We start from the raw sequence: 27,173 nt of genomic DNA, 5'->3' as shown, positions 1-27,173 counted from the left end.
TATGGTGGTATTTTTGTACATTTTATTGTACGTTCACTTATAACAGGTATTTTTTTTGCATGGATTTTTGCAACCCCTCCCTTAGCCTTATAGCCCGATGGTTTGTTGGGTTCAGTTCTGTGACCCTCTACACGTCGATCGTAGCAATACGTATGATTTGTGCATCCATCCTTCCTTTCCGAGCTTAGGCCATGTTGATACATAGCAGACACTCGTATGTAGAATCTACAACCACGCATAATTATTACAGCGCAGTGAATGGCGGTGAAGGGGGGGGGGACTAGCTGTCAATCATCGGCTTCTTTAACCCTTGCATCCTACCCCTGGTTTTTCGATAACACCTGGGCCTACGATAGCACATCCTGCTGCGTGGATTTTGACATGAACCGTTTCTTATCCTTTACCACTGTGCTCTACGCAGTGTGGGCATCATTGACAAATCTGTGCTTAGGTGAATGCACAGCTAGCTGGCTGGAGCACACTGAAGGTTCATTCTGCTTCTGGGAGGGGTTTCAGCCATGTCCCCTCCTCACTAGAGGCAGCACTGAGAGCAAAACAGGAAGGAAGGAGCCCAGCAGAGCAGAGCAGCAGAGCTGGAGCACACACCACTCTATGTATACCCAATGCTAGGAGCCTGCACACAATGTGCTGCTGCTGCTGGAGATGAGGCTGCCCATGCCCAGGATCTATGCAACAAGAGGGCAGCTGCTTGTCAAGGAAGCTTGCTAGGAACAGAGATGTGTGATCTGCACTGCACTCATTCCTGATCATGGAGATTGAGAACATTGTGGCTAACACTGTGTTGCTGAAAGCCAGGGAAGGTAAGAGGAGGCAGTGTGGGTGGGTGGGGAGCAGCAATGAGCACAGGCTGCTGTTCCATCTGCATGTAGACAGGCATGTATGGTATGTGCATAGGGGGCCATTGCTCTTCTTCTTTGCATCTCAGCATTGGGTTATGGCATGAATACCGGCGGGGGCAATGCAGGGGAGTACTGGTGGCTCCATGCAATGACTCCTGCACAGGCCAGCTCATCAATAATCTATGCTGCAGCTAGTGCATCAACCTGTGGAGATACGGAGCTGGCCGCCGCCGCTGCTGCAGAACCTCCTTGATTTATAACCTCTGCTACCTTAGTGACAGGTTAGGGATTCGGTGCGTTTTGTGTCACGTCAATGTGATAATGGTCATACGACACAACTTTGGCACGGTCCAGATCACGAAATGTTTTATTTTTTTTTTATGATTCTTAATTTTTTTTTATAATTTTTTAATATCTATATCTGCCTGTCCACAAAAGGCAATGGATTTGTCGTGCAATGATTTAACCTGCTTTCTATTAGCTTATCGCACAATTGCGTTGCATTTGCGTGACACCTTGCATACCTCAATATTAACCTATGCACTGTGTTATTGCACAACACTCCTGCTCCATACTGCGTGCTTCTGTAAGGATCACATCTTACACTATTACTTTGGTACAATTCACATTATCACTGACTTCTACAGAAAGTGACAATGTAGGTAGGACTGAGACTTGTTGTTCAGCACCGTCCCGCTGCACGCAGTGTATATCTGAGAGCCAGACAATCATTTTTGTGGGGTAACAAATTCTTCGCTTTCTCCTGTCCGTATAGGATATACTACTGACCACTGTCACTTTTTAGACAACTTAAATTTTTTTCTCAGTATATCACGATGGTCAATTCTTGTGTCGGAAGTCCTCCGAAATTGTCGGGGTTCTGTCTTGAGTATACAAAGGTTTTCCGTGTGATGATTCTTAGTAGACACAACATAACCCACTGCGTGTGCGTTTCTGGGGCTGGTAGTGTAGGGTGACTGGTTGAGTTATGGGTTCGTAGTGTCGTTCTGCCATCTGTCACGTACCTTGTGCAACTTTTTTCCACTTGAGGGAATTTAGTAGAGAATGGTACTCGAGCTGCGTAGTGTGCCGATGCGTATCATTGGATTGATATTTGGGATGATCGGCACACAAGGAAGGATATTTACTAAGACTGGTGTATAGAATTTAATATATCGTGGTCAGTTTCTTGGCTGATTGAGAAATATAGAGCAGATAACAAACTTCACTCGGAATTCTTTTGCAAATACGTTGCATTCCCTTAAGATACATTTCCGGATTAATACATCCTTCAGTATAAGGTGGTGCTCGGTGCTGGTACCTTTTACATTCTGTTACTCTCTGGCATTGGAAAGGTTAAGTTGTATAATGAACCCAATGTAGGGCATGTTATGTTTTTAATATCTATCTATCTATCTATCTATCTATCTATCTATCTATCTATCATGTATCTTTCTATCTATCCATCTATCTATCTATCTTTCTATCTATCTATCTATAAAATTATACTTGGCAATGCTTTTGCTCGATCGTACATGGTGGTTGTGACTTCCATGAGAACAATGCTATTTTTCACATGTTTATTTTTGCATTGAACTTCTACTCCTGCTTTCGTCTGAGACTTATTTTGAGCAAGTAGCCGGTTATCTTGGTACTCCACAAAGTCTTGAGTGTTTCCACCCATGTCGATAAGGTCTGTTCTAGACGTTATGCCATCACGAGACTGTTGCACCCATAAGAATCTATCGAGTCTTCCTTTTTTTTGGTAACACAATGAGGTTATTAAAACTCTCAACAGTTTAACCACAAAAGAAGTGACTATTTAGAGTATGGCACCAACATATACTGCAGCACTTTACAGACGTCAGCACTCCCTGTTCTCATTGGGCTCAATCTGAATTCTCTCTTGGGAACATATGGAGAATATATAAAGCCTTGCAAGGCCACCGGGCTGTAGTATCCCTCCTACTGGATTGACCCACCATAGTACCAGAGGATCCTCTGGTGGGCCAGGCTTTGACACAATAATGATCCGGCAGAAGACGCCCAAATCTGAAGGGTACTATGGTCTATTTCCAAGGGGTTGTTGGGGGTGGGTCCCTAGACTAATTTTGTCTGATGGGACTAAGGAACCTCAGTCTGACACTGTATTGGAGTATGTTTCACGAAGAACAAAAGAAACTCATGTTGAAGTCTAATGATGGATATACTGCTTGTAAGTTCAGGTTCTAGGTTCATCTTTGGTCAGCTGAGGAACCAATATTACACTAAATATACACTATATGGCACAATTCTTTCCTGTGACCTGGACTCCCAGTATCATAGTCATCTATGATGGTGTAAGTCACTGTCTCGCCACAGGAGTACCGTCCTGTACTGTAACGGTAGCGCCATGGTGAGGCAGTGACACATAGCGTCGTCATCTATGACGTGTATCTTCATCATCCATGATAGTTTAAGTCTAGCTCCGATATACAGAACACGTTTCGCAAATTATTTTCTTCACCATCTATGCCAAGTGCTTATTTTCAACCTACAGCTAGAAGAAAATTTCCAACATGGCCGGTATATATTTTGCCAAACTTATGTTTGTTGTAGGCCTTTATGAATGGTCCTGGCCAGCCTTGACATCATCCTTCACTGACATGTTTTGCGTCTGTGACCTGTGTTTTTGTCCCGTTTCAGATTAAAACACTGATGCAAAATACTATCGTATGAGTAAGACCTCGTTGGGGGGGCTGGAACCTGATGTGAACAGAGCCTTAGACTAGTGTTTTACTACCCTATAGATAGAATGTAGTTTGCTGTATGTGACCGTCTGCAGGACACCGGGGGGGAATCTGGAGTTTCTATTGGTACATTGTATGGCTTGATGGTGAATTGAGGTGAATCCACACATCGCATGCCAAAGCTTATGTGCTGGTTTCCTGCCCAGTCTGCAGCAATAATAAAATACAGATACTGAAGGCGACGGTTTCCCAGCATGTATATTGTATAGATACAGCTGCTTTAGTACAGACTAAGACCATGTGCAGAAAAACCTGATCCCAAAAATTGCTTTCAACTTAGCACTTCTCTATTGCATTTTGCATTTTTTGCCTCCCCACATGTAAGTCTATGGTAAAATTCAAGCAAAATGAACATGCTGGTTTTTTGTTTTTTTTTCCAAAAATGTGCAGGATTTTGAAAACACAAGGGCAAAATTATTAAGACTGGCGTATCGTGCACCAGTAAACATTTTAACAAACCGCGGTCTGGTCCTGCCCTGCCCGTGTCTTGTTTTGGCAGAAATCCTCACCACGTGTGACCACTAACCAGCGGCCTAAGTAAAGGAACCAGGACGTCCCTTGCATCCATCACCAGCGCGTCCTGTCTCCATTCCTTAGGCCGTCGATTGGCCTCAGCGGTCACGCATGGCAGGGACTTCTGCCAAAGCAAGACACTGAAGCAGTAGCACCGGACCGCGGTGGGTAAGGGTTTGTTTTTTCACCTTCACTGGCCTACTTCTGAAAACAGGTTATCCTGGGCAACTCCTTTAAATTTAAATTTTGAAAAAAACCTGAAAATTTCAAGCAATATTACGTGTCATGCGAGAAATATAAATATATTATGTCACCTATTCACACTTCACTGACTCTTTAGCATGAAGCATTGCGTAACAGAATGAAGACGTAGGGAGATTAACCCTTCCAGTCCGTGCCCACGTTACGTAAATGGCAGCGGTACTGCAGGTCGGCCCTGTTTATTACAATGTGCAATGTGTTCTGTGCTGTATTACCGCAGTGATGTAGTGTGCGGGAGCTGAAAAACATTAGCTCATTTGCTGTGGGGCCTCACAACTCATTTTCAGAATCCCAGAGGCACACAAGTACTTAAACATATTCCTGAGAACATTTCTAACTTTAGATCCAACTTGCTATATTTAACCTGGCTATCTGAATTTCTTGCCTATTATCCGGCCTGTATTGTACATTCCAGTAGAGTAACGTCCAGAGGCGGCCATGAGGGGAGGCGATTGGTCACCAATGCCTTAAAAAGAACAATTCTCTCCACATTATCAACCCATTCACTGTCCAACCCATTCAGTCGGTGTCTTGGCCGGCTATTCAGTTAGGCCTCTTACTTATGACTGTCGAGAGACCTGGATGTCACAAAAGGTTGAAGAAGAACATTCTTGTATATGACATTCGGGAAATCTGTATGGCCCACGAGGTAGAAGGAGGACATTCCCTAATGTCTTCTTTCCTTACGCCTTATTCACACAGTTGTATTTCGCTCAGTATTTTGCATCGATATTTGGAAGCTGTAAGTGAATAGGGGTGCACCCAGGATTTTCTTTAGGATAGTCCCATCACTTCCATGGCATGACCAGCTCTCTTCACTTATTTACCCTGTCATCATAGCTCTCCTTTAGGAAAAAGGAAACCTCTGCAATGTGACCTTTTGGAGGTCAGACATTGACTCTTAGAGCTGCGGTGACGATTACCTGGCCTATAGGATTCCCTACCCCGCAAGGATCAACATTAACCCACATATCCCCCTTAGGCCGTGTTCACATTAGTGTTGTTTAATCCGTTCCTTTTCGTCATAAGACCATAAAACTGATCTGTCTAATAAGGGACAACAAATCCCGAAGGGCCCCATTGACTCTAATGGGGTCCATTGGGTTTCCATTATTATTATTATTTTTTCCTATTCATTGCTGGATGAAAAAGTAGGACTTGCAGTATTCCAACACAGATGTGAACAGAGCCTAACATTTGCTTTCCTGACCATAAACTTATTGGGACAATCCATAAGCAAGATGTCTGATCAGAGCCGAACAGGGTTAACTTTGTGTGGGAAACTGGCAAAGACCAATAAGTCCAAAAATTGTATAGGTGGGGGCAACACGGTGGCTCAGTGGTTAGCACTTTAGCCTTGCAGCACTGGAGTCCTGGGTTCAAATCCCGCCAGGAACAACATCAGCAAGGAGTTTGTATGTTCTCCCCGTGTTTGCGTGGGTTTCCCCCCATACTACAAAGACATACTAATAAGAAAAAAAAAATGTACGTTGTGATCCCTATATGGGGCCCTATATGAGGCTCACAGTCTACATAAAAAAAAAATTGTATAGGTGGCAATACCCTAACTTAATTTTATAGGAATTGGTCAGATTATGAAAAATTGACAGCTGCTTCGAATTTTTTGATTTTCTGCAGTAGCCTTGTACATGGCGGGTGCACTTGTGCCAGTATTATAAATGGCAAATGGTAGGTGAGGACCCAAGTTACAGATTTGGGGCCCAGGACCTTCAGGCTACACACTTGATTTGCCGTCTTAACGCCATACACACTTGTTCTACGGCAGTTTCCCCTGAATTTGTGGCAGCCTGTAGTCTGCTGACGGGACTGTCACTAACTGCAGCCATTTTGATACCCCGACAACTTACTGTAATTGTCTTGTATGCAATTTCCTACATTTTGGTTTCGAAGATGTGCAGGGAGGGATCCACTCTAATAAGTGCCAACCATAACTTGGAGAAACTCTGTTCTGAATATTAGCGTCTGCAGAAATCGGAAGAAGTCGTCTTTAATAATGAATGAAGACACTGAATCTGTATTGATCTGACCGCTATTAACTTTCAAGTAGCATTTTCTGATTACGGGTAAATAAGGAGATGAAATAAATATATACCTCATCCTGTCCAGTCTGCTGTTGAGAAGCTGCACAATATCTGTCTACTTGTCTCATTGTAATAGTTTTATTGATCTCCGCTGCCCAGATACACCCTCTTTCCCTCCGCACTGTTCTCGTCTCCTCTCGGAGAGATGTAAAACCATGCACTTAATGCCCTGGTCCCCAGGTGACCCAGTCTGCGCATTTTATAGCCATTAAGGAGGATTCCCTCAATGAAGATGGTTCTCCAGGCAGATGAGGAGGATGCTGGTCTCGGGGCCGTCTCGCTAGAATGGATTTATGCATCTCTACAGCCATTGATTGACTGTTGACAGTCAGGGTTTGCAGAAGAAACCTGAAACCTGCCTTCAAAGCCACACTGAGATCATTTCCTTTAATACTCTGAATCTTAACCCTTGCAGAGCTGAGCTTTAGCTTTAATGCTTCCGTCCTATCCGGTTGCATGTTTTGGTGTATGTAAATATCAGGTCTAATGGTCCTTGAATTCTTTCCAAGATGGGCTCCCCTGCCCTTTTGTTCGTCATGTCCAGATCAGCTGTCAAGTTGAGCTTATCCTTGACTTGAGCTTGATCTATTGTTAAAGGGGTTATGCCACGAGACGTATTTATCCTCTTTCCATAGGATAAATACTTGATCAGTGGTAGTTTGGCCCTTAGATCCTCTCCTCCAGTGTTTTCTTCCCGTTGAGCTTTCAGCCTCTATAGGAGTGCACCTTGATGGACAGAATAACCCGCACTGCCCTTCACTTCAGTGGGAGCCCCAGTGATAGCAAATCAGGCCATGTGATTGAACGTAACGTCACATGGCCTATGAAACAGAAACGGTGCTCAGGGAGCGCTGCATGCACTTCAGACAGCTGATCGGCAGGGGTTCCTGGTCTTGCACCCCCAAGTATTTTCAATTCATGACTAAACCTAAAATTAGAAAAAGCAGCAAAAAAACACCGAGTCGTATATGGTAAAGTATTGTATGGGTGAGGGAGTACCAATTATTATTGAGTAAGCTCTCACCTGGAGGACCTGTGATGAATTCACAACTACCATAAGCCCTTGTGAACCATTTATAGGGGGTTCCTCCCTTGGTGAGGAATAACAGCTCGATCCTTGTCACCACTGGTGTATATCGATATGTGCATGGACCAGGATAAAGGACCGCGCTTCACCTGGAAGTGCAAAGGAACTGCCATGGGTGGCTATCCATGGCAGTTCTTTTGCACTGAAAAAGGGCGACTTATGCCTGAAACGCGTTGTGCTGAACTATAATAAAGAGGTTTGTTATCCAGTCCGGTGAAGCGTGGTCCTTTATCCTGGTCCATCCACTTATCCTAAAATTAGGTCATCCTTTGAAAGCCTGGAAAATCCCTTTAAATTCAGTACTTTTGTATAAAACTGGGACTGATGATCAGACGTAGCTGATCTGAGATATGATATGAGCACCGCTGAACCTGTTCACATGTGGACAACATTCACTAAGCTGTAAGGTAGGACTGGTTCCCTCGAATGTCAGGGATCGTGCCATTTAAAAGGAGACAGTTTCTGTAAGAATACATTGTACATATTCTCAAATTTATATGACTCAATCTACGTTCACATTTGTGCCTCCATCTCAATTTTTGTTTTATTTTTTGGAGTCCAAGTCAAATCTGCAATGTGTGACTTCAGACTAAAGGGATTTTTGTAGCTACAATGTTCCTACAGACTAGAGAAAAGTTGGCTGGACCTGCTGATTTCTGCTGACTGTATGGGCACCTCTAGACCCCTGGCATGTCAGCAGAATCTTATGGAAGGGCTAAGATAAGAAGACTGAGCAGATGTGTAGCTGAAGTTAAGGAAACGTTTAGCTTTAAAGGGCTTGTCCAGGATTTTGAGCAAATTCAGGGGTGGCCAGGGTGTATATAGAACTATAACAACAACAACAGAAAAAACAAGACCACCTAGCGTACACCTGATGTTTCTTTGTCCAGTCTTGGTCCCCTTTTCTTCACGTGGTGGGACCTGAGAGGTTTATATGACTTCTGAGACTCATCAGTGACCTTGGTAGTTGCTGGTAAGGAATTGGCCACATCATTGGACCCCTTTGAGCGAGCGCGGAGGACTCTGACTGGTCTTAGTAGTCGTGTCAGCCTCTGGCTTCAGGTACTGTGAATCTTGACATGGAGGACTGGGACTGGGCAACAAACACCAGGGATAGATGAGTATGTCTTTTTGTTTTACACTTGCCCCAGCTGCCCCAAGATTGTTCTGGATGACCCTGTTACGTGAATCCATAATATATTAGCGGAAGCCAATAAACCGCTCCCAATTTTTCACTGTCACCGCATCTTCTTAGCCTATAGATCTTAGTCTAACATGGACTTAGACCAAACCAAGGACCCCCTTGTGACTCAAATCCTACAGCTCAAGTAGTCCTGCCTAGCACGTAAGCACAGTGAACGTATCTCTACAGGGTAGAAAGTGCATTCTAGGCCGTGGTTTCTCATACCAGCCAATATCTCAAGCCTTCCCATCATAAAGCATGATTCAGCCGAGGAATGTAATAAATCATCTACGTGACTGTACATCAAGGAGGGAAGATGTTTAACTGAGTGGGATAGAGGATTACCTCATGACCGTTTTTTTTTGATCTGTTGATGACTAGGATTGTGACGGGTTACGTTCCTGCTTTATAATGTAATTTTTCATGCTTGAAGCTCATTTAATAAGGTACGTTCCCGGTTTGCTGTGAGGGATTCCATTAGGAGGGTCCTACAATGTTGACTTGTTTTACTCGTTCCCATGATGGGACTCGGGATCTGGATACATTACAGATGTGGGGGATAACTGATAAACTTCCATCAATGTGACATTTAATGGGGTTGTTTTTTTTTTTTTAATTGTAACAAAACACTACCACATATTTTATAGGGAACCTGTCAGGTCTATTTGGGACTCTAAGGGCTCGTTCACATCTGCGTAGTGAACTCCGTTCTGCAAGTTTCCGTTTCCTGCCTAAAACAGAGGCAGGAGACGGAAACCTGCAGGAGTCTCTCTCACCCATTCATTTGAATGGGTGAGAGAGATGTCCGGCCGTGAGCGGCGGTGAGCGTTTTATGCTCTCCACCGCGAAACCGGGTTTTATAATCCGGACACAGAGTCGGACATGCAGTACTCTGTGTCCGGATAAAAAAATCCGGTTTCGCGGCGGAGAGCATAAAACGCTCACCGCCGCTCACGGCCGGACCCGGTCTGAGCTTTCCGACTTCTGGCATGAAGAAGACGGAAAGCTCAGAACGGAAAGGTGAACGCAGGTGTGAACCTAGCGTAAACTACCCACAGATCCTTATGGACCGATTGGTTTATTGTCCCAAATAGATCAATTCTAATCCTGCCCATACCTGCAGTTAAAACCTTTACACTTACCCAGCTCCTATACTCTCAAAGCCTGTGCAATTCTTCTTCGGATTCACAGCAGTACACCTTACCTTTAGTGCGCATGCGCTGGAACTCAGGTGTATATGAAGTGAAGGCATGGACAGTCCATGGTCATGTGATGGACACATAGGTGCACTGCTCGTTACCAGGCAGATATCTGATTGCTGTAACAAGCTGTGCCCTTGTGTGCCCATCACATGACCATGGACTGATTTCTATCCCTTAGGCCCCGTTCACATGGGGCATGGGACCGCATATTTTGGTCCTTATTTTTGACGCGGAAAGCCGCGTCAAAATAGAGCCAAAATGCGCCTGCCGTGGTTTCCGACAGTCGCAGCTTCCTGCTCCAGAGTAGGCTCAAATGAATGGGCCTAGTCTGGAGGGTGCTGTCGCGAGGCGGACAAGAAAGGGCAGCTCTCTTCTTTTTTCGCTAGCGGGAACAAACCCTTTTGTGAGGGGGTGGATTTTGAGGAGGATTCAGTGCCAAAATCCGCCCCCTCTTGCCCCATGTGAACTAAGCCTTAGAAGTAAGCAGAATGAATGACAGCAAGCAGAGATCTAAAAAAACCGTGAGGAATTGATACAGAAAGTATATTGGAAACTAACATTATTGGTTTCGCAAAATTGGTTTGAGCCCGGACAACCCCTCTAAGGTTGTTTAGCATTAGAACAGGGCTATTTAAGCCTTCAGTTCGTAAGGACCTATGAATGTATTTGTGTCCCGTATAGACCTGGCAGGTTCCCTTTATCCTTCCTGTGTGAATAAAAAGGTTTTCCAAGAATAAGATATTGACGACCTATCCTTAGAACTGGATGTCAGATTTTTGGGAGTCTCATACCCAAGACCCTCACCAGCTGTTGAAGACCTCAACATTTGGTCAAGTGATGTGGTCACTTCATTGCTCACCAAGCACAGTACCTTACGTTGTACAGTGGCTGTCAGGGCTCGATCACATCTGCGCCCGGTCTACGTTCTGCAGGTTTCCGTTTCCTGCACAAATCAAAGGCAGGAGACGGAAACCTGCAGAACTCTTTCATACCCATTCGTTTGAATGGGTTTGAAAGATGTCTGGCCGTGAGCGGCGGTGAGCATTTCATGCTCACTGCCACAAAACCAGTTTTTTAAAATCGGACACAGAGTCGGACATGCAGTACTCTGTGTCCTGTTTTAAAAAAAACGGTTTTGCGGCGGAGTGCATAAAATGCTCACCACCGCTCACGGCCGGACCCGCTCTAACAGCTTTCCGTCTTCTGCCGGCAGAAGACGGAAAGCTGAGAACGGAGACCCGAACGCTAGTGTGAACCTAGCATCACAGGTAATGCAGCTCAGACCCTTTCACTACAAACAGGCCATGTGACCACTGACAGTGACATCTGGCTTGTGAAGCAGAAGTGGCTTGGTCTAACATTGATGGCCTTATCCTAAGGATAGTCCTGGAACACCCCCTTTAAGCATTGGGATACAGCGGGAGCCCCTTTTCATGCTAAATAGAGCAAACTGAGTCGCACCTTTCTTAGTGAAGCCCTATCCCGCATAGTGTTATGCTAAATCCTAATATAAGGAGATCTGGTGTCTGATCTTCAGCTTTGACTGCTTTGTGCAGAGCCCCCTATCTGCGGAGCATCTCCTTATAACAGAATAGGCAACCTTCAGTGCTCCAGCTGTTGTAAAACTACAACTCCCAGCATGCTTACTTACTCTCCTGTTCTTGGAACTCCCATGATAGTGAATGGAGCATGTTGGGAGTTGTAGTTTCACAGCCGCTGGAGTGCCGAAGGTTACTGACCCCTGCCTTTATAACATGCACTTTCTGAGCTCCTTCTCTCTCTACTCTTATCAGGGAGGAGTCTTGAGATTAACTGGAGTGATTGAGTTGTTGATAATCTGGGAGTGTAAGTCAGCGTGAGCTGCACTACCTACTGTAACAACACTCTCTTAAAGTGGACTTGTCCATTTGTTTTTTACTACTATTTTCTGAACATTTTTGGTATATACTTTATCATCCATGGTCAGATCCTTTTTGAAAAACCGCCTCCCATGGAAATCAATGGTAGCCAGTCATTACATTTTACCGCGACCGGTTTATTCCCGCTCGCGGGAAAAAAGAGCAGGCTGCCCTTTCTTCTGGTGAATTCAGGCGCAGACGTCCACCTCGCGGAAGCACCCTCCTGCCTAAGCCCATTCATTTGGGCCTAATTCGGAGCGGAAAGCCGTGACAGTTGTAGCTAGCCGAGGCAGGCGCATTTTGGTCCAGATTCTTCCCGCGTCTAGATCTGGACCATTTAACTCTGTGTGAACTAGCCCTAAAACAGCGGTTATCTACAGACTCTGGTGGCCCCCATTGACTATAATAATAATAATAATTTATTTTACCCCATCCTGGCTGTAATACGGAACCATATGTAGTCTTTTTACTGCCATATATACCAAAGACTGATCATCTTTAAGTACTTTTGTGTTGGTTTCTGTCCTCTCATTGTATTCATACTCAGCGCAAACCTAAAATACCGTACAATTTTATATATCGGGCTGCACTTTTTATTATATATGCACTATATTGAGGAATCTGAAGAGCCGGCTTGCTCGTACTGTGTTTGGTACATGGTGCCCTATCTATAATGCATGTATTATGTCTGCAGCGTTGTGTAATTATTAGCTTTCTGCCTCAAAGCCATGTTATGCTCCAGTACTGCACCGAGCAAACCATTATAGAGGCCTCTAAATAAATCATGATGTGAAACGGTAAAAGCACAAGCAACAGTGACTCAAGTTCACTTTTTTAAAGTGCATTAATATTTCAGGAAAATTTTAGATACAGAGCTGCAGCTCTTCTCGAAGACTGGATGTTGTTTTCCATACACCCATCCAATGGTGTAAAGTAGAGATGAGTGAGTAGTATTCGATCGAATACCTCCCCGCCATAGGTATGCGTGTAAGCGGCCGAACACCAAGGGGTTAATCGCATCGAATATTCGATGTGCTTAACCGCTTAGTGTTCAGCCGCTTACACGCATACCTATGGCGGGGAGGTATTCGATCGAATACTACTCACTCATCTCTAGTGTAAAGGTAATATCGGTCATCAGTATTTGGGGGTGACCATGTGAGAGGTAATGGTACACTACTTGGCTTTTGTCACCAGAGATTTTGTCACCAGAGCCCACCCCCACAGATAGATAGGTTAGTGTCACCCGAATCATTCGGTGTTGTCACCTTGTCAATTGGTGCCTTGTTCACCGAGATATCACCATTGTTGTCAATCTACGAATGAGCTGTTTGGAGAAACAACGTTGTTGTCAGTTACCCCTCTGGAGCAATGACAATGCCCTCTTTGCCCCAAAGAGCCAATTTCCTTATTGACAGGAATGGTGATGTCTCAGCAATGTAGGCTTCAATCACAATTCATTGGACTACAATGTTTTAGTCCTGGAAAGGTTTTGCTGACCATCTAAAGTCCATAGAGTATGACGGAAGACCCGAATTGGGGAATATTCCTGACATATGACCACTGACTCCCATTGTCAATAAAGGCATACCGTGTGGTATAATAAAATAATGTAATCTAATGTGTCTCCATTTACTGATCTCAGCGAGATGTTCTGTATTACTGGGAAGTCAGCTGTTTGTGTGGCCTCGATTGTCCCTTAACTATAGAAGAAGATTGATCCTTGGAGGGATCTGATTGCTATTACCAGTCCCGGGCAATTGTTCTTTCCTTCCCAAAGTACAATTGACAAATGTTTCCTTCAGTCTTTTTGTAAGTCAATAAAGTATAAATATAAGATGAGGAAATTATCAATATCCTCCTAATGATAGCTATAGGTTGACTCATCATTGGATGTACATATAAGATCTATCTAGGTAGCTGTTTTCTTATGTATTCCACATACAGTACTGTGTGGAGGAATGCAAAGTATGGCCGGGTTCACACGATGTATTGTGGCACGTAATGTGGTACGTAGACGGTGCGGGAGCTTTTGCGGGCCGTATACGCTCCCATTGTTTTCAATGGGAGCCGGTACCATATACGCAGCGCTATTTTGCGGCCGTGGCGGCTGTAAAATAGTGCCACGTATACGGTACCGGCTCCCATTGAAAACAATGGGAGCGTATACGGCCCGCAAAAGCTTCCGCGCCGTCTACGTACCACATTACGTGGCCTAATACATCGTGTGAAACCGGCCTAAGAATGTCTTCAGTTATAGAAGGGTTAATAGTTTTATTTTTGTCAATTAAAAAAATAAAGCGAAGAAAAGAGAAATCTAAATTCCATCGATAATTGGTGTGACCTTTGGCCCTTTGACTTCCATCGATTCTTCTCGATGTACTACTAGGCAATTTTTGAAGGAACTCGGCAGTGAGGTTTTTCCTGCCATCTCGGAGAATTAAGCACAGATCTGGCTACAGATTTATGTCCCAGTAGCCCCCCGATTTCTGTACAACATGGGGCCACAAGCAGTTGGCTATGGTCCTTGTATAGCGGTCGCATGCCAGTACTGTAGCTCAGCTTACCTTAACTAAAATGGTGGTCGCCTGTGTGACTCCCATGAATACGTATCTAAAGGAGTTGTTCAGGAATTATAGTACTTGGGCGAGAGGCCTGGGAAGAACATTCTTCCCTGGCCTCCTGTCCAAGTCCTTCATTCTATGTGAATGAAGGACTCTTCCTCAGAGTCCCTCAACAGAGTCCTTCTCTTTGTGAATGAAGGACTCCATTGGCTTCTATGGGGCTGCCAGAGCTTGTTGTCCCAGCATCTCCTGATGACTTGGGGTCCTAGTAATCAGACCCCCAGTGTGATATGACATGTATCCCCTAACCTGTAGATGGGATGCAAGAATCTTTGGTTGCACAATATAATGTTATTAAAATATTATCAGATTTCTCTGCTTTATTATTTCAGATTTAATTTTTTGGTGTCTTCTTCTGAAAGAGGAACAGGGAAGATTTTTTTAGGTGAAAGTGAAATTTGAGATGCTCAATATGACTATATTTGGATTTTAATGTAAAGAGTTCACCACTTTGGAAACATTCTTTGACAAAAGGGTTTTTCTACATATCCACAGAATACGCCATAGATGTTTGATGGAGGAGGGTCCCATACCCGTATCTGAAACTGACCCCTGCCTCCCCCCAAAACACCATCCTGGCTCATCTCAGCCCCTGCTGATGGCCAAATCCAGGCTGTTGGTGGTCATGTTTATGGAGACAGCTGGGCTCCCTGTTTCTATAGCTTACATAGAAGTTAGTAGGAATTGGGGAAACTGTATATTGCACAGTGAGCTTTGCTGTTTCTGTAACCTGTGAGATGGAGCTCACTGTTATACTCTGTTTCCATAACTCTCATTCACTACAATGAGCTCAGCTTTTTCTGTAAACCCAACCTCTGGAACCCTCATCTATCTCTAAAACTGAACCCTCAAAACCAGATTTCCTAAACCTGACCCTGCTGAAGGCCAAAGCCAGGTGTAGTGTGAGGACTCAGTTTTAGAAGTAGGACCATGGGAAGAATATGCAAATCTGTCTTCCATGATGTAATTAGGAAGTCAGGTGCCTCAGTGTTGCAAACCAATAGAGGGCGCTCACTGGAATGTGCAAGCCTGTCTTCCCTGATGTAAATAGGAAGACAGAATCTCAGTGATATGGCCCAATAGAGGCTTCTCCCTTTAACATCATGCTCGACCTTCCAAGAGGCCTTTGTTTTGCAATGATGCTGGGATTATTACCAGGTATAGTCTCTCAACCGAGGGCAGCCGTTTCAATGTTATTGCATATCGTCAGCCTGGTGTAGAGAAGACTAACCTCTGTAGTAGGACCTGCATTTACTAGAAGTTTGTGGCATATCCTGTTGTTATGTCATAAATATCTATTATGGTATAACCCTTTAACCCGATCACAAAATGTCTCCCTATTGGGAATACCAGCATTCATTTTAATCTGTGGGGGGACTTGACAAAAAGTTTTCATATTCCCTGCAGCGCCACAACAGGGGAAATAAAGCATTACATAGTGGCCATTCAGATCAAGAAGTTTTTTTTTATTGAAGGACCGGAAAGTCTTCCCGAGAGAGATACTCTTTGTAACACTTTTCCATCATTGTCAATAGAAGTATTACTGCCAAGGGCCCCACAGCTCATCCCTTAGCTCCATTGACTTTGAATGGGGCAGCAATGCAAATCTTCGTCTTGAGGTTGAACAGGGTAGCCATGAGTCCTGTTCCAGTGATCCTCGAGGAGCTGAGTGATGGAGCCGCCAGGGATCCTAGAGGAGCTGAGTGATGGAGCCGCCAGTGATCATTGTTTTATCACCCATCCTGTGATGAGAAAAATTTATTTTACCAAGAATTCCCTATCCAATAGATAAAAGTAGGTTTTCAGTACCGGACAAACCCTTTAAAGACTTAATCAAAGGATGAAGTGTCATGACTTCTACAATCTCTGTTCAGACATGTGTATAGGAATAACATGTCTCAGGTCGAAACTAATATATCCCTTATCTTTTGTGTCCTGAAAGAAAAAGAATGAACGTTACATAAAAACTTTGGATTTCATTGACGTCATCTAGAAAAACAAGTCTTGGAGATTGGTGTTACAGTCATTGAAGATTGTAATGTTTTGCTAGAAACTTCTTAAGATTAGGATTTCTCTGATGTGAAAGGTGATATACCCTTCTACATGTACCCACGACAGAAGAATTAGTGACGAAACCACTCCATGTGGTTGACAGCATGAATGAAGTTCTGAGCATTATTATTATAAGAAGGACGAAAGCACATCTCGTTTCTCCATGTGAACATGCTTCGGCCTGACAAAAGGCAGGACTGCGGAAAAAAATGTCGTCTTTGACGTCTACTAGAGTTTCATTTGCCATTTTTCCAATTGATTTTGAGTTACCTTTCGCATGTCATGAGAAGTAGCGAGTTACAATGCTTGGGGCTGTTGTTTTATGCTACTGCCCTTTTTGGAAAACTACCGATACAAGTCACGCTAGGTTCACAGTAGTGTTCGAGCCTCTCCGTCCCAGATTCTGCTTAAAATTGGTGGAGAAGGAGGACTTTCATTTGCTGTTTTTAGTGGAAACCTGGCGGACCCCATTATAGTTTATGGTTGTTGCGGGTTTCCACTTGTAACCGTTTTTTTTTAGAGAATAGGCTTTCTGTTTTTTGGGTCCGCTTTGGGTGAACCTAGAGTCAGTCTGTCATTTGTTCCTGGTAGCCATGGCGTTCTTCCTGCTACCTAAAAGTCATAATGTTTAGACCCACGAATGTGTGTCTTGATATTTTGATATTCCTATTTTTATATGTTTTTGAAATCAATTTTAGAAACCAAATTGTAATTTATTTTTTGTAGAACTTTGTTTTTGACCTGTTGCAGGGCTGTATTACCATTCACCTAGTCATTGTATTATACGACGATGGGTTGAAGGACCCAGGTGGTCCTACACTGTAGACGAGGTTCGACAAATACGTAGGCCAGTCAAAAAGATATTATATATTGTATAATTTTTTTTATGTCATGAAAACTAGGACATGTTAAATTTTAACAATCCTGATCCTGTGTTCTCAAGGTAGAGAGGCCATTGTTAGAAGTATCTGGCAGCAGCTCACTTCTTGGCCCCATTGAGATCTGAGTATGCCTGTGTATGGAAAGTTGGCCGGGATCCACAGCATTCAACCGAAATGTTTTCAATTTTTGTAGTGTATAGCAAAGTTTGGTTGATATAGAAAAAAAAAAGTGTCATACATGATTTTGCTGCTAGGGTTGTGTATGTAAATTGTCGTATAGAATACGTAAGGTTTTAGAGGGTTGTAGATTTCTACTCGATTTTCTGCCATCTTTTTCCATGACTGAAGTTAGTCATTGGCATAACTGGAAGTCATCTTTAACAAATGACAGATGCGTAACACCAGACATGCTCCAATATGGTGGGATGATCTACAAACCTCTTCCCAACCTCAATCCCAACCCAAACCACAGATGAAGCCAGAGATTGATCTTCAAGTTGTCAGAAGGGTATCTTTTGAACCTTAGAAATGATCATCCAGAATAATATTTTTCTCCGACTAACAACGAACCACAAGTCCTTTATAAAGTAACCATCAAAGGCGGTGTTCACATCTGTTTGACATTTCCGGTCTTCTGTTCTGTTGTATCAACCCTAAAATTATGTAGTGCTGGATCAATCCTGTTATTGGTGAACCCTGTTGACTTCTAATACGGTCCGATAGCGTTCCATCAATTTTCTTTCTGTTCTTGTAGACCTACTCGGTGGAAACTTGTTGGTTATTGTGTTGCATCCAGAGCTGAAGAGTCGGAGTCGCAACTGGGACCAATTTTGAGTGGAGTCAGTTGGAGAAAAAGTTACCGACTCTGGCTTTGGAATAAAATAATTAATTGTTTTCAATTATATTATCCAACTATTGGTATCCTATAATTAGATGCGTATTTAGTTGAGTCAGAGAGAGTTGGTGGTCTGGCCTAGCTTTGGTTGAATCGGTGTCATTCTATGTAGTTGGCGGTGCTTTGGGAGACCTTATCTCGGGTCTAATTTTGGTCTTGCCTACCGATTTAGATACCATATAAGGAGTTCTTTTTTTTTTTTTTTTTTTTTTTTTAATGTAGATTGCGAGCCCCACATAGAGCTCACAATGCACATTTTTCCCTATCAGTATGTCTTTGGAATATGGGATGGAAATCCATGCAAACATGGGGAGAACATACAAACTCCTTGCAGATGGTTTTCTGCCCTTGGCGGGATTTGAACACCAGGACACCAGTGCTGCAAGGCTGCAGTGCTAACCACTGAGCCACCGTGTGGCCCCTCATATAAGGAGTTCTGTCATCGCCAACCATTGTATGATATAATATTGTATTTGATTTTTTTGAGCTTTTATGTTTTTTTTTAATTACATTAGACAGACACTGCAGAAAAATGAAAACTATGAGGTTCCGGAGCCTCTATCCAAGGGGGATTATACAAGAGGCAATAGGATTATATGTTGCTTGTGCTCAGTGATTGTGTCATGCTTATTCGTGCAGGGCTTTGTTTGTATAAATTGAGTCACATACAACTTGGAGGGATTTTCTCTATTTCAATTACTAAGTGTCCATGAAAATTCTTTTCAGTTTTTGGCAACTATGAATATAAGCTTAGAAGCAGGAAAATTATATCAGACACGGTAAGAATTTTTTTTTTATCAGTGCAACCGGTCAAGGCTTGTGTGGACATAATGCATATTCACTTTTTGGTCTCTTTTGCATCCCGTCCACCACCCATGGATAGTGGAGCTATGGTACATGGACAGTGGAGCTTATTCAGACCTCCATATGGCTATTTTTGGCTTCTATGGGCAGCACATGGGCCCATAGCAGTGCAAGCTGTAGTCCATGTGGAAAAATTTGCACCACTTTAGTCCGTTTTACGGAGTTCATGGACTTGGAAACCATCGAAGGGAAGGACCAAGGGACAATTCCCTTCAATGGTCTCCAAGTCCATGAACTCCGCAAAATGGACTGAAGTGGTGCAAGTTTTTCCACATGGACTACAGCATGCACTGCTATGGGTCCATGTGCTGCCCATAGAAGCCAAAAATAGCCATATGGAGATCTGAATAAGCTCCACTATCCATGTATCATAGCTACAAAGTTAACCCCCGTTCTGTAGACATGTCCTTCAGTTGTGGTTTTAGAAAGATCATTAATTCATGGTGAAATAAGAAATGTCTTGACTTACGGTCAAATCTTTCACTATGTTCTGTGAAGGAGAGCGATCTTCTTTTTTGGGGGTAAAAGATATTTAACTCTTTTTGGATCCTTATATCACTCCATTGCTTGACCTGATTGTGGTCCACTCTCTGTGTAAAGTATTTGGACTAACCTGAGTTTAAATGGTTACTGCCATTTTGACAAACCTTGCCTAGGTCAATAATGTGAGAGAATATAAGAAACTTTTTAGTAATCCGATCGGAGATATGCTATCATAAAAATTTTGAGGGTTGGGGGAGGATTGAGCAGAGTGAGAGTGGAGAGGCACATAAGGAGCCTTTTGGAGATGTACAGGAAGTTTTTGTCCCACCCCAAGTGCTTTATTCACATCTATATAGGTATGTGCTTCTCTATAATGCCTGTGTGATTCTGCTGTAGCTTCTAATTATGCGAATGCGTTAGATTAACAGATTCTCCTCTACTTACTGTGTGCATCGTATGAGATTAGAACAGCAAGTCTCCATTCCCCAGCTCAGGGAGAACTGAAAATTAGAAAGTTTGCAGGGGAAAAACCAGCATAAAAATGCAGAATTCGAGTCATATAGTGGCCAGAAATAGTTATTTTTCATGTACACAGACTGTACTATTGATTTATGCAAAGACTGTTAAAAGGTTAGGTACACATTATGATTCCCTCGCACCATAATGGTGTCTTTGAGCAATAACCAATGCCTTTCTGTTCTGGTTAAAGCCCTATAACTTGTGGGTCAAACTGTTGACAATCTTTTTGTTGTTTTTGGGACAATACAATAAAAGTCTAGTCCTGGCAACAATGTATGTTTGGCTTTATCTGCCAATGTCAGCAACATGTCCTGGTTGCTTAGTACATTCTTGTAGATCGCCGGAATGATGAACAGCCGCGCTAGAGGAATTTGTTCATTGCATAAGCATTGATCAGTCCTGTGAAGACAGGGCTGTAAGTAAACATTTTAGGAATTGAGTAGTGGTACGTTGCTCTTTATTAGAGATGAGCGAGTAGTATTCGATCGAATAGTCGAATATTGAGGTCTACGCAAATCGAATTTCAAATTTTTGAATATTTCACTACTTGCTCATTTCTACTGTATAAGTTTCTTTTCAATGCCTACGTTGTCCTAGTTCCTGTCCCACCTCCCCTGCATAGTTATTGGTGTTAAAAAAAAAAAAAGTGCCAGGGAAGGTGGGAGGGGAATCGAATTTTTACTGCGTTTACCGCGTGGTATTCGACAGAGTACGATTATTTCGAATACCATAGTATTCGATCGAATATTACTCGCTCATCTCTACTCTTTACAAATTGAATATGTATTAAAGGAGTTTGTATGTATGGACTGTCCTCAGGATAGGCTTTCAGTTTTAAGTTCATGGGGTTGCAACTTTGGGGCACCCCTGTTGGAACATGGCAGCTAACTTTTTCATAATGCCACTATAATTCGCAGTGGTTGCGCATAGTATTACAGTGTCCATTATTCATGTGAATGGGAAAACTATAATATCACTATGTCGCTATGGACAATAACTAAGTACTGAAGATTACAGCTGATTGGTAGGGGTCCCGAAAATTGGCCCCCAATAATGTCTAACATTGACGGCCTGTGTAACCATCTTACCATGGAGGGTATTGACCTATGAGATTAGATAAGTATAAGCTAAATAGAATAGGTTCCCATTGTCCAATTGTTTAAGGTGTATTCCAGACCTAAATGGAGTCTTCATACTGATGGCTTATCCACAGATTGATCCACAGTATGAAAACGCCATTACCATAATGGGTAAGAACGTTAGAATTACACTATTTTGTGGTTAGGTGTCATATTCTGTGTTAAAAATCTGAAGCAGAATTTTCTGCCTAAAAAAAAATGTCTGAACATACCCTAAGGGCTCGTTCACACGGGGCAAGAGGGGGCAGATTTTGGCGCTGAATCCACATCAGAATCGGCCCCCTCGCAATAGAGGTCTATGTAGACCGCTAGCTTACTTTTTTCTGTGAGCGGAAAAAAGAAGCGAGCTGCCCTTTCTTCAGGCGGATTCCGCGGCTGACTCAGCTGCGACGTTCGCCTCACGGCAGCACACTCTGAACTAGGCCCATTCATTTGGGCCTACTCTGGAACGGGAAGCCGCAACAGTTGCCACAGGCGTATTATGGTCCTATTCTGACGCGGCTTCCTGCCTCAAAATCAAGACCAAAATACGCCCCCCCTTGCCCCGTGTGAACTAGGCCTACCCAAGTGCTTAAAATGTGAACTATCTGCACAAAAAAATTGAGATTTTTCTTTCTGGTTTGATTTTTCTTTTTTTAAGACGTCTAAAACTGTATTAGCGCCCGTTTCCATTCTATGTTGCCTGTTCCTAACCTATAAAATTGATTTAAAACCTCTGTAGAAGTAAAGTCATGCACTTCAAGGAGAGAAGTAAATTTTACGCTGTTACTTCATTGCTAACAAGCTGACATGACAGGTATTGGTTATTCGCTCCAAATGCGCTTTTCTTGGCGATGACCAGTTTCCAAACTGTTACCTTCTCAGATTACCATCTCAGAAGATGAAATTTCCTCGGCTTGGAGGGATAATAATTCCCCAGACATAAAGCTGTTTTAAGTAACACTCGATAAGATGTCTTATGGACATTGTGAGAGGTACTTACATTTCTGAGCAGTTGTGATGGCTTACAGACCTGCTCTTTTTGATGTACCTCATTCTGACAACCATGTTTTTGGTCCATGCATTGTCTGCGAATACGCTGCATTGTACTGCATGTTCACACCTTGTGGAAAAAATTGCAGCATGCTGTACTACATTCTGATGCGGAGGACACAGATTTGTAAACCATTGGAGACAATTGTCTTTGGCCTCCCAGTTCTCGTTTTCAGCAGACAGACTGAAGAATTGTGTTTGTTGAGGAAGCAACTTTTTGGATTCTTGACCAGTGTGGGCACAAATAAAATATAATTTTTTGGCACTTTCTGGGCATTATAATGACCAGCATGCCCCATACCCCTAGGCACAGCATAGAAAAAAAAAGATAGATTAGTGGCTAAAATACCCTTAAGGTTGAGGATGTCTTCGGGGATTTCAGAGCGGGTTACCTGTGGCAGAATTGCTGGTGGCTAACCCACTGTGATGTACCATAGCAATGTGGCCTTGGCCTTAAAGAACAACTTTTATGCCCCATTAGTTTTGGCCCAAATTTCCCTCCGCTGTCAGAAAGGTGAGAATATGAAGGGTACTCTCGTTTTTCCCATTCAAGTAAGTAGTGTCTTCTCCTATGTAATGGTCTCCAATTACAGAGCTGGGTATCCGCGATCCTTACAATGATGCCGCTTACATGGTTCTGTCCACTGCAGATTTGATTCCCACCATTTAAGACCTAATAGCATATCCTGTCAATATACCATAACATACGATGGAAAAAACTTATATGGATTTGTCAAAATGAAGGTTTTTTTTTTTTTTTTTTTTTTTTACTTTCTTGGATATTTGGACCATTCACCACTAATGACAGAAGAAACTAGAATCTTGTGTTCAGGTCAATGGAGCGGATTTCCACCAGTTGGCCGTGACCATTTTTACCACCATCAGCGTGATCAGTATTACATGGTTCATGGTCAATTTTGTAAAAGATTAGATAACCCACTCCATATGTTTCCTGTGCCCCCAGTATGACTATGGTATTGATAGGTGACCTGCATACCCACGGATTGCGTATTAGTAATGATTGCCACCTCTATTAGTCCACCGGCACTTCTGACTCATCACTTTGTGACACGAGAAAAAATTAGTCTGCAGAAAAATACGGTAAATTGCAATAAAGTGCATTGATGTCAGAAATACGTAAGCAGCATCCATTCTATGTACGGATTAAACTTTCTTAGGAAAAATAACTGGCTTATAGTAGTGTAAGCCGATGGCTGGTCAGGTAATGGAGGGGGTGTATATTATACCCAGACTACTAAGGTGGGTGAGATGAGAAAACTCCAGAAAGAACATTTCTCAGCAGATAACTATTGTCTGCTGAGGGTTATTTCAAAGTTCCAGTTACTGGGCTGGATTTTTAGGAATGACAGGTAGGTTGGTAGTGGGATCTGTCATTCCATCCCCCTCCATTCCACACTTTGGGGATGTTCCGGCAGCGACTCAGCTGCAGAGAGTCTCCTCGCCAAGGAGGCTTAAGAAGTTGCTCTAGAAGCAACACTTTGGCAGAGCTTGGCTGGAGAGCGAACAGAGAGGTCATATTTTTGGAGCTGTGTCCTGAATGATTCTACTAGTTTTTGGATTTCTGTTATTCTAGGTGAGGTAACCTATTCTAGGTTTAGTTAGAGCCTAGCCAGGCAGGGCCCCGTTCCCACGGAGTAACGCGCCGCTCATTTAGACACGAGGTGCTTCGAAACAGATTCCATTGTCTTCTTCAATGGGTGCCGGCTTACGCGCGCTACACATTGCAATCAATGGGTTATAAAGCCTTGATGTGGGTCTTGATGCAGAATAATACATTGCCCACATTTTGTGGGAATTTTTTGGGGTTTTTTTTGTCCATTTTTAGGAAAGTCAAATAATTTTTGACATCTCTATTTTTCAATACACTTCATCCACTCAATACACGTCCATCTGTCATTGACTATTCTGTCAATAAAAAATGTTTTGGGCTGAGCTGCGAGCCACGAGTTTACAACTGTCTTCACTTTTCCATTTGTGGAAGATTTGCCACATAATCCACTGTCACGCGCCTAACCAACAGAATCTGCTCAATTGGGCGCTCAATGTAGTCATTAGTCGAGGACGGGTGTTTGGCAGCGTCACTGTCATTGACACTTGTGTGACCTTCCTTGAACTTCTCTATCCATTCATACGACCTTCTTTTCAACAAAACACTTTCTCCATACGGTGTGTAAAGTCTTTGATAAATATTTGCGTTATACACACCCTCTGACCACAAAATACGAATCGCTGCATGCTGCTATTCTTTCGTGCAAAGTGGGGCGGCCATTTTTTTTCTCGCATCATGGTCAAAATTGAACTGGCCAAAGGCGTTCTACCTGAACAGTAGTGTCTGGAGAGAAAAGTGCTATATAGTTGTAATATAACAGAAGTATAGAGAATTTTTGACTCCCCCGTCCTAGATGATACTCAATGGGTGTTGGTAGTAATTGATGGTTGCCTCCATTGCCTATCTGGTGGGGATCAGTCAGATCTTTGTCTGGGTTTGTGTCCTGGAAACATTACTAGACCATATGGAATAGGTTAGTAACAACGCAAATGTATATATTCAGAATGACTTTCCACTCTTACCAGAACCCTGAGATATTAGTAATAAATCTGCTCCGATGTTACTGCTGTCTGATAAATATCCATGTGAACAACTAGCAATGTTCTTCTTACCTACTCGGAGGAAATCCATCAGACGGAGGAATTTCAGGCATCTCTGAGTCTGTGTGGACATGTTAAAACTGTGGAAGGGATTTCCTTTTCGTCACATTGTAGTAGTCAGTGAGGTTTTGTTGATTTTTATTTTTTTAGTGTTTTTCTAAACATTTTCTTGTATAGGTACCCCACTAATTTTGAACCCCCCCCCCCAGCATATAAGGCTCAGGCCCCATATTACAGAATCGCATATTTTTGGTGCAGTTTTACGGACTTTCTTTGATCCAAAATCAGGAGTGGCTTCAAAAGGAATGGAAAAGGAGTCCACTCCTGGTTATGGCTCAAAAAACTGCAGCAGAAAACACTACGTTTCCACAATGTGGGGCCTTAGGGTAAAGCCCCACGGGGATGTCCCACAACAAAAAAGCGACGCGGGAAGAACCACGGCAGCAACACATTGTGGTTTTTCCTGCAGCGCTTTGGACAGAAAGTTTGCGGAGTTTTCCTCCAGACTTTGTTACAATTATATCTATGGGGTTACCGCCGGCGTTTCCGTAGATATAATTGACATGCTGCGATTTCCAAAACTGCATCGGTTCTGGAAGTGGGTAAAGGATTCGCTAGAATCCCATCCACTATGCAGTTACTATAAAATGCTGTGTTTTTTCCCGCCACAGACAAATCATGTTGTTTCCGACGCTAGCCCGTGAAATGAAAGCGATGCTGCCCCATATGAAGACCTATCTTAAGGGGTTAGTGGCAACCCACAGGTATGGTTGGGCCTGTCATTTGCCCTGGCCGTGGACCGTAGTACTACCTGTATTTTCCATATGGCAACCAGACTTTTAAGCATGGTAGTAACACTGAGTACCCAGAGGAAACCCACACAAGATCAGAGAGAACATACAAGCTCCTTGAAGATGTTGTCCTTGACTGGATGTGCTTGCATCTTTTTTCCGTGGGCGGGAACAAACCGCTAGCGGAAAAAAGTTTGCTAGTGGTCTACATAGACCTCTATTGTGAGGGGGGGATTTTGAGGTTCATTCCGCTCCAAAATCCGCTCCTTGTTGCCCCGTGTGATCTAGCCCTAAATGTCCCATGTGCAGATGGGAAGTTTAGGGCTAGTTCACACGGGGGCAAATAGGCTGATTTTGACAGCGGATTTTGGTTCAGGCTCTTTACAATAGTGGTCTATGTAGACTGCTAGCTTTTTTTTTTTCTTTTCTGCTCGCAGATTTTTTTTTCGGCCCATTCACTTCAGGGGTGGGGAAAACAGCCTGGCTTTTTTAGAAGCTGTTTTAACAAAAAAAAATCTCCAAAAAAGCCAAGCGTGGCAAGGTCCAAAAAAAGCTTCCTAATTAGGAAGCTTTTTTTCAGCACCAAAATAAGCCACACGTAATTTACGAGTGAACTAGCCATTACTCTTCTCTTTTTTAATTTTTTTTTTTTTTTTGTGTGTGTGCGTCATCTATACTCTTAAGTTTGTGGATGACATCTTTTTTTCTATCTCCTGTACTTACGTCATCTGTGGGACAACCGCACGTCCCTGATCAAAGGCTGGTAGTTCAGCTCATCTCGCTCTGTTCAGATTTTTATTTTCTGAACTGTTGACCTGGTTGTACTAAACACCTGGTCCAGTGCTAAATGTACAAGCCATGAGGATGTATTTATTACCGCGAGCTCCGTAATTACATAGCGAAGCTTCCTGTTTAATACAAAGCGAGAAGAAACTCTGACGGAACACCAGGGAAAGTCATCAAACGGGAATGTGTTGTGAGCGTCCTTCATCGTACATCACCTTTTTAGTCATAGGACGGGCGGGTGAAATTTTGTGTGTTGGGTTCTTTCGTGTCTTAAAGGGGTTTTCCCATGAACAAAATTGTGTTTAAATTTGAAGCCATTTTAAAAGTTAAAGAGGACCTTTCACCATATCCGGACACAGGCAGTGTTATATACTGCCAGAAAGCTGACAGTGCGCTGAATTCAGCGCACTGTCGGCTTTCCCGATCTGTGCCCGGTGTGAATAGCTTACGGCCCGGTACCGTAGCTCTTCTATGGTCAGAAGGGCGTTTCTGACCATTAGCCAGAGACGTCCTTCTGCCTCGCGGCGCCTATTGCGCTGTGC

At 43.1% G+C, this 27,173-nt stretch overlaps 1 protein-coding gene across 1 annotated transcript in view; it reads left to right on the top strand.

Annotated features, from left to right (window-relative positions):
• The first annotated feature begins 552 nt into the window (after positions 1–552).
• Positions 553–27,173, top strand: part of GRK4 (G protein-coupled receptor kinase 4) — a 165,345-nt gene continuing 138,724 nt past the window's right edge. Inside the window, exon 1 of the mRNA XM_075261099.1 lies at positions 553–821. Coding sequence (XP_075117200.1) covers positions 770–821 — 52 coding nt within the window. The 5' untranslated portion in view covers positions 553–769. The remainder of the gene's footprint in view (positions 822–27,173) is intronic.

Source organism: Leptodactylus fuscus, chromosome 1 (genome assembly GCF_031893055.1).
Source record: "Leptodactylus fuscus isolate aLepFus1 chromosome 1, aLepFus1.hap2, whole genome shotgun sequence".
NCBI lineage: Eukaryota > Metazoa > Chordata > Amphibia > Anura > Leptodactylidae > Leptodactylus > Leptodactylus fuscus.
The sequence above is the reverse complement of the archived record's forward strand: the minus strand, read 5'-3'. Positions and strand labels throughout refer to the sequence as shown.